The 8,734-nt window shown below is 30.0% G+C and overlaps 1 protein-coding gene across 2 annotated transcripts; it reads left to right on the top strand.

Moving 5' to 3' along the window:
- Nucleotides 1-3,762: 3,762 nt before the first annotated feature.
- LOC114178376 (beta-glucosidase BoGH3B-like) lies at nucleotides 3,763-7,614 on the top strand. Of its 2 annotated transcripts, XM_028064242.1 has the most exons (11): nucleotides 3,763-3,850; nucleotides 4,057-4,098; nucleotides 4,347-4,589; nucleotides 4,695-4,899; nucleotides 5,274-5,364; nucleotides 5,439-5,584; nucleotides 5,819-6,062; nucleotides 6,160-6,264; nucleotides 6,354-6,536; nucleotides 6,628-6,832; nucleotides 6,915-7,614. In XM_028064242.1, exons 3-11 carry the CDS (start codon nucleotides 4,370-4,372, stop codon nucleotides 7,409-7,411), a joined length of 1,896 nt encoding a protein of 631 aa, XP_027920043.1. In that variant the 5' UTR covers nucleotides 3,763-3,850; nucleotides 4,057-4,098; nucleotides 4,347-4,369; the 3' UTR covers nucleotides 7,412-7,614. The 2 variants fall into 2 exon arrangements, with proteins under 2 accessions (XP_027920043.1, XP_027920051.1); XM_028064250.1 differs by lacking the exons at nucleotides 3,763-3,850; nucleotides 4,057-4,098 and adding an exon at nucleotides 4,168-4,258.
- Nucleotides 7,615-8,734: the final 1,120 nt, after the last annotated feature.

Here is an 8,734-nt window from a genome sequence, read left to right as displayed (position 1 = left end):
AACTTTTTATTATTAAAATAATCAAATGTTACCATCTTAAAAATCAATGTCATTCCTAAAAATCAATTTTTTAATCCTTACACTAACCAATAAATTAGTAATTAGAAAATTAATTTCATCTTGAATCAAGTTTAATTCTTCAAATAAAAAGATGGATGCAGATTTATTTGAACTTGAAGAAGAGACGACGGAGACACGTTGTTGGTTGGGGGCTGTGGTCCTCCTTTATATATATATATATATATATATATATATATATATACTAAAAAATTTCATATTTCATGCTAATTTTGTTTTGAATTTTTTTTTTAGAAAATACTTATAAATTTTGTTATGAAAAGAAAATTTGTAGGAAATTGCTGCCAATTTTTTTACAAAATATTTTGTATAAAACACTTTTTGCAACACATTTTGTAAGAAATACTTACGAATCTTATAATTTTGTAGGAAATAATTACTCATGAAGGAATTACCTGCCAATTAAAATTCTTAGAAAAAATAGCAGGAAAAAGCCTTTTCTTGCAAATTTTTTTAACAAATTTGCAAGAAAATTCCCATGAGAATTTGTAATAATATAAATTTTATGTAAAGATTAGTAATAAATATAATATTTATTCATTACTTTTATTTTGTTTCCTTTTTTTTTCTTAGATTATTTTTATTTACTTCATTTCTTGTTTTCATTTTTTTTTATCTGCAAATATTAATATAGTTGAATTTACAACCTTTTTTATTTTTATTTGAAATGTTTTGATATATATATATATATATATATATATATATATATATATATTAATGTTTTGATAGATCAATAACGCAAATAGTATTCTATAATATATAATTGTAAAAAAGTTATATTAATTATTTATATATTTAATCAAGAAATGAACTTGATGTGTCTTTATTTTTAATTTTGGCCTTTCAGTTTTCTTTCCGGTTTCGTCCCTGACCTGATCTGTAGGAAATTTGATCCAGAAAACCAAAGTTGAACATAGAAATAAAAACGTACCTAAATTATGTCAAACTAAAATGTCCAATTATTTATGTCGATAAATCACATTTTATCAATATGTTTTATCAATATCAGATAATTTTGAATCAGTATAAAGTTTACTAGATATATTGCGGCCTTCAACCTCTACTTTCAAAATATTTACATTTAGTATGCCTTACTTTATATCTGTACTTAAAGTAAAGTTAAAATTTTTTTCCCAAATAAATTAATATAATGGTAAAATTATAATTATTTTATTTAATGGTCATTTTTTATGTTTTTAAGAATCAATACGATCAATAATTATTATTATTATTAATTAGGTTTGAAATTTCTTTTTAATTAATACCGAAGTTAGATATTAAACATTAAATGAGTTATGTAATAAACCAATGTGGGTGAGTTGCATATTTTAACTTCGTGAAGATTGCTTTTTCGTAGTGCATGTGTCGCACGTTATCTTGCTTTGTGTTATTGTGCCGTTGCTTTTCTTCCATATTGCTGTGATGAGAGCCTTTCTGTCGTTTTCATATTCGTTGTTGTTGTTGTTGTTAACTCTGTTTATAGGTTATCAAAATGTACCATTTTAGTTATTTTTTCACATTAAAATTCAATTGAATTTTTTATATTTAAAAACACAATTAGATTTAATACATAATCTCTTTAATTTCGTATGTATTATATTTCTGTCAAGATTGGCATTTTTATGCGAGATATATTATATTTATTTGTGAAAAAAAAAATTCTTACTAAAAAAGAACAAGACAATATCATAAAATGTGCATAAATATAATTACATCTATAAATATTGGATCAATTATAAATTATGTATAGGATGACAATGTGGACTGATCCGACCCGTTTAGGTCCAGCCCACATTAGACCCGCACATTGTGGACCAGATTGGTCTGTCCCATAGAAAAGTTGTGGGTTTGAAAATGTGTTTGTTCCACATACTTGTAGGCCTGCGGGTTAACTCTCATATTTGGACATCTTAACTTAAGATAAAAAAGTTGAGGACATCATAATTTGAAGAATTAAAAGAGTTCAATAAAACGAATCTGGAGCATGAAAATAATCCAATATAACAAATCAAAACAGTCTATAATATTTGGAACATCATAACTTTAATATTTCCAGCATCAAAACATTCAAATAGGTTACTAAGTTAGGATGAGAGGTGTTAGGTTATTTGGGTCAGGCTTTGACGAGCTTGCGAAGTGGCCGTTGGGTAAAGTCCACATTATCATCCCTAATTATGTAAAGAGCTTATAATTAATTTTAGGTGGTATATTTTTGAATTATATATATATATATATATATATATATATATATATATATTAAAATTCTAAGGATATTAACTAAAGTTTTAATTATTTAGTTATTATTTTTAAAATTACAAGTACTTTATAACATTTCCTCATCTTAGTTTGTTTGTTTGTTTTTTTTTACTTTTCTTAGTTTTTAAAGCAAATTCTAATTATTTTCTCAATTAGATTCTAGTTAGGACTAAAACTATTTTAACCTATTTATACTAAAAATCATAATTAACTCATTCTAAATGAAATGATCTACAAGCCTATGTAAACTCTATATTATGATGTAACAATCAAATTAGCTAATTTATTTCTAATTTCGCGTTATGTTTTTTTTAGTTCAACGTTTTAATGCATTTTATAATTTATTTAATATCATGTATAATAATTTAGCTTGTGAAAATTAAATAATTAATAAAATATATATAATTTCTAGATTTATAACGTCATATGTTAAAATTGGATGTAAATTCAATAAATGACTAAAATTAACAATTTTTAAAATGTTGAAATTAAAATTGAGTAGTTAAAATTAGAAAGATCAAAATTGTTGTTTTTGAGATGTATGATTCAAAATCGAAAAAGTAAAACTAAGGACAAAACTCCCATAATCAATAGCGAAATTATGTCTAAGAATTATACAACATTATCTAAATCATTCGAAAGTTAGAGGTGATACATTTTAAATTAAAGGGGTCGACGAAGAACATCATATTTTTGAGCGGTTAAAATTACTATTTTTTAAATTAAAGGGATAAAAAATATAAATTACCTTTATATTTATTAATAAATTACATATTTTTTGAAATTCCCCTTTGTTCTCTAAGAGGAAATTGAATTTGAATTTTAAAAAAATTTAAATAAAGGTCAATATCATGGTTCAACTTTCTTCAAAATCTCACAACTCTTTATCTCTTTTAAAGATATAAAAAAGACATAAACCCTTTAAAAGGAAGTTTTACCTTTTAAAATATAACAATACACATAAAATACAACATTTGAAACATAAACTAAAGTTATATATATATATATATATATATATATATATATATATTGTTTAATAAATAAAAAATATTAATGGTGAGTTTGAAATTATACGTAATACCCTGTGATTATTAGTTGAAAAGGTTGAAAAAGTAGAAAAGAGACGGAGAAGATGTTGAAATACGGAAATGTATACTCTGATAATGGAAAGTTTCAGTGTCGTAGATAGAACAGATACGTATTAGGCGAAAAGTAATTTTCTTTATATACACATACTGAAACTTATTATATTAACGAATTGACCAAGTGAGTTCTCCTTCCTTCCTATGTAATAGTAAATTTTAACAGATTCTGTAACAGGAAAGCGTTCTTCTTTTCTAAACTGCTAAATAAGATAATAGTAATTAGATATTTGCACAACTATTGAATTTGTAATCTTTCCTACAAATGTAGTTTTCACATAAAACACGCAATGATACTAATTCCCTATATATAACTTTGTGGTTGGTTGGCCCATTGTGTTATGTTTTCGCTGACACTACTGCCTTTGATAAAGGTTTCTTCCAGTTATCTGATTGTGAAAATTTACCTTCTTTTCTATCTGTTTTCTCTTTTATGGGCCAGATTACCATATGGGACATTTGTTCTAAGATTTCTTTATCAGCAAGCTAATAGCAATGATATGGATTCTGTACTACTTTTCATGCTTTCACTATAAATATTACCATTTTCAGTGATGGTTGCTGCTTCATTTTTATGCAGTGACATCTGATGCAAGCTTTCCTTATCACGTAAAGATTCAAGGTATGGAAATGATACAGTTTAACTAAGCTTTTCATTGTTTCTCTGTGAGACTAGGATGTTTTAAATGTGTTTGATTGCTTGTTCAGTAAGCCTCTGACTGAGTCTCAGAGTAGTGCAATGCTGGGGTTCTGGTAGCATTTATGGACAATGAAGTGTTAACGTGGTGCATTTGAATTATGAGCAGAATGGACCAAGTTTTTGTTTATAGACATTGAGTTTTATGTATCTTGTTGCATTTGTTTTTTCAGTGCTTACAAAGGGTGAGAAGAAAATGGCGAAAATCTCCATTTTGTTGGTGGGGTTTTGGCTACTAGGGGGCTGGACAGGATTGTTGGATGCAGAATACGTGAAGTACAAGGACCCTAAACTTTCAATTGATGCTCGGGTTGATGATCTTGTTAGCAGAATGACTCTTGAGGAGAAAATTGGCCAAATGTTGCAAATTGAACGCAAGTATGCATCTGCTGATTTGGTTAAGAAGTATTTAATTGGTAACTAACCACCAGACCAAACTTGTTTAATTTTCTTAAAATTTTCCTCTCTGGTATATTCATTCAATTGACCAATGATGAAAATCATTTCTCTTTTCTGAGTAGGGAGTGTAATGAGTGAGGGAGGGAGTATTCCAGCTCCACAGGCTTCTGCTGAAACCTGGATTAACATGGTGAATGAATTTCAGAAGGGTGCTTTATCAACCCGGCTTGGAATTCCAATGTTTTATGGGATTGATGCTGTTCATGGTCACAATACTGTTTACAAAGCAACTATTTTTCCTCACAATATTGGTCTTGGAGCAACCAGGTATATTGATATCAAAGCAGCACCCCCATTTGCCTTGGCTTTTATTTTAAAGAAAATGTTATATTCTAAAGACAGTATAACTGATTCTGTTATTTCAACCTTGGTGAGGAAACAATTCAGCCAATAGCTATATATATAGGTTTGTAGCAGATTAGCACAGCCTAGTATAGAAACTAAACATAATTGCTTTATCTGGTTTGTTCCTAGGAAAAGCTTTCCTCTGTTTTGTTATTCTCATAATTTTTTATTAGATTGGAAACTTGGGCATACAAGTCATTTAGAAATTTCCCATAGCACAAGTTATTTTATTCTTACTCTAATCAATACATTTATTTTATAAAGATCATAATGGATATTTTTATTTTTCTTGTTAGGGACCCTGAATTAGTGAAGAGAATTGGAGCTGCAACTGCCCTTGAAGTTAGAGCAACAGGAATTCAGTATGCTTATGCACCTTGTATAGCAGTAAGTAACTACAACTGGTCTTTTATGCTCTTAAGTTACATACATCTCTAAAACCATCCTTATACTGTTTGAAGGTATGTAGAGATCCAAGATGGGGTCGGTGCTATGAAAGCTACAGTGAGGATCCTAAATTAGTTCAAGCCATGACTGAAATCATACCAGGCTTGCAAGGGGACATCCCTCACAATTTGCCAAAGGGTGTCCCTTTTATCGCTGGAAAGTAAGAATTTTAGAAACAAAATAACTTAATTTTTGTATGATTGCTGCAGTATCAGTTACTTGTGAACCTTACAGTAGTTGATGTTCTTGGCCTTCCCAAGAAGAGTAACTCTTTTAGTCACTTTTAAACTTTAGGTTAGGCCTTGCCATGCTATATTGATGTCTTATGTTAAATTATGCCGTATTTGGTTCAGTTAGTATTATGTTTCTAAAATAGTTTTGCATTGCTTGACAGAGAAAAGGTTCTAGCTTCTGCTAAGCACTACGTGGGTGATGGTGGAACAATCAATGGGATTGATGAGAACAACACTGTTATTGACAGAGATGAATTGATGAAAATTCATATGCCAGCTTACTTCAATTCAATCAGCAAGGGTGTGGCAACCATTATGGTTTCTTACTCCAGTTGGAATGGAGTCAAAATGCATACAAACCACGAACTTATTACTGGCTTCCTCAAGAATACTCTACATTTCAAGGTAATATAATTTGTGTTGAATATGACATTCAAACCTGTTTATCATCTCATGGGTAAAATTTTTAAATGACACTTACCTTTTTCCTGGACTACACCAGGGCTTTGTTATTTCAGACTTTGAGGGTATTGATAGGATCACCTCCCCACCTCATTCAAACTTCACTTATTCAGTTGAAGCAGGGGTTTCTGCTGGCATTGACATGGTAATTTATGCCAAATGTTTCCGAATTAATGTATGAAGTTCCAATAAGAACACATTTAATATTTCTATAAACTTTTCTTGGTTTTGCAGTTCATGAATCCCAAGTTTTACGTAGAATTCATCGATGACCTAACCATGCTGGTGAAGAAGAAGTTCATTCCTATGAGTAGAATTGACGATGCAGTGAGAAGAATTTTGTGGGTTAAGTTCATGATGGGTATTTTTGAAAACCCTTTTGCTGATTTCAGTTTGGTCAGATATTTAGGAATCCAGGTTAGCTATTTTTGTTTTCCTTTAAGTGTTTGAAATTTAAGTAAACTAAGTTCAGAACAGGGATCATACTGTTTACCAAAATTCTAAACAGGAGCATAGAAATTTGGCTAGAGAAGCGGTGAGAAAATCAATGGTACTTCTGAAAAATGGTGAATCTGTTGATAAGCCTTTATTGCCTCTTCCTAAAACGGCACCCAAAATACTTGTGGCTGGAAGCCATGCAGATAATCTAGGGTATCAGTGTGGTGGCTGGACCATAGAATGGCAAGGAGTGAGTGGAAACAATCTTCTCAAAGGTGAAAAAAATTATACTTTTCTTTTCATGATTATATCATAACTCAATTTTTTTAATATTATTGTGAACTTTTGTATGAGCAGGGACTACAATTCTCACAGCTGTGAAAAACACAGTTGATCCTGAAACCAAAGTGGTGTACAAGGAGAAGCCTGATGCAGAGTTTGTTAAATCCAATGGATTTTCCTATGGCATAGTTGTAGTAGGAGAGCATCCTTATGCTGAAATGCATGGTGACAACAAGAACTTGACAATCCCAGACCCTGGTGCTGAGATCATAAGAAATGTGTGTGGAGTAACAAAATGTGTGGTTATCGTAATTTCTGGTCGTCCTTTGGTGATTGAACCATATGTTGGAATGATAGATGCAGTTGTTGCTGCATGGCTTCCTGGCAGTGAAGGCCAAGGCGTGGCTGATGTTATATATGGTGACTATGGTTTCACTGGAAAACTTCCAAGAACATGGTTCAAGTCTGTTGATCAACTTCCCATGAATGTTGGAGATCATCATTATGATCCTCTCTTCCCATTTGGGTTTGGCCTTTCTACCAAACCTACCAAGGGTTTTTACTCTGCCTAGTTCTCATCTTCATTTCTGTATCTATTTTTTTATTTTTTATGTAAAAATAAAAACAATAAAGAGTGTGTGAGGTTATTTTTAAAAAGATAGGAACGATAGTGAGATGGTATATGTTTGTTGTATAATTTAAGGAGTACATATTTTACCTTATTTAAACCAACATTTGTTAATTTAAAACCAAAAAATGTAGTCATAATATGAACATTTTAGTATAAAATCTTTCATATTTACTCCATAATACAATATTTTACAGTCGACAATTTTTTTTTTTCATTTTAAATATAATATATATATAATTGAAGTAGAATTTTTTTTATCATCTCGTCTTTAGAGTTAATTAAGTTTTAATTTCTTCTAATTTTCTATGTTTTAAGTTACCTTCATCTTTTTTTTTCTCCGCTTTAATTAGACTTATATCTTGTTTAACCTCACAAGTCATGCATGAGTGATTTAGAAACAATTGAAAGATATTGGGTAGGAAAGTAATTTAATATCTTTCAAACTTAGATTTAGAATGTCTTATTTGAGAAAAATTGGTTAATCATTTTTTTCACTCAATGAAATTAAGCAGAAAATGAAATTAGAAGGTTTTTTTTTTTTTTTTCTAAATTGCTTTAATAGATAGCTCAGAAAGCACTCTGTGACTAATAGAAATAGGCACTGTATGCTTTAAGTTTTACACTGTCTCAGCTCTAACCTGACCTATGTCCAATTCTTCAACGCAAAGTCCAATGGATTGCACCGAACAAACATATTTATAGGTATTTTGACTGCCACTTTTGGTTTACACTAGCACAAATGCTATCCAAGCTATATAACAATTAAGTTGTTTTTACAAGATTTCACACTTTAAGTGATACTAAATACAAGCATTCCTTGTATAGAGTCTAACTTTATACAACCGTGAATAATATACAATGAAAGCACACTCTTTTATAGGTCATTTTAAATATGGTGTTTTCCAAACTAGAAGCTTTAAAGAATTAAAGAACTTATAACGAATGCATGAATTTTGATAGTTTAGTCTTCCCTGCATGAACTTTTAGGCTAAAAAAATTCAAGTATTACCTGGAACTCAACCACTCCTTATCAATAACTCAAGTATGTTTTTGAAATATAATCATTATTTCCTAAAAGTCAAGTATGGTTTGGATTCCAATCACTCTTTACTGGTTAGATACTCAAGTTGTCAATTTGGTCCACCTCATAGATAACCCTCACCCACGAGGATTGGGCCCAAAACAGTCCACAAAATCAAAAAGTCTTCCATTAAAAAAGGCCACAGATCCAAATAGTCTTGTGAGTCAGGGTCAATCCATGGAC

This window comes from Vigna unguiculata, chromosome 1 (genome assembly GCF_004118075.2).
Source record: "Vigna unguiculata cultivar IT97K-499-35 chromosome 1, ASM411807v1, whole genome shotgun sequence".
Lineage (NCBI taxonomy): Eukaryota > Viridiplantae > Streptophyta > Magnoliopsida > Fabales > Fabaceae > Vigna > Vigna unguiculata.
The sequence above is the reverse complement of the archived record's forward strand: the minus strand, read 5'-3'. Positions and strand labels throughout refer to the sequence as shown.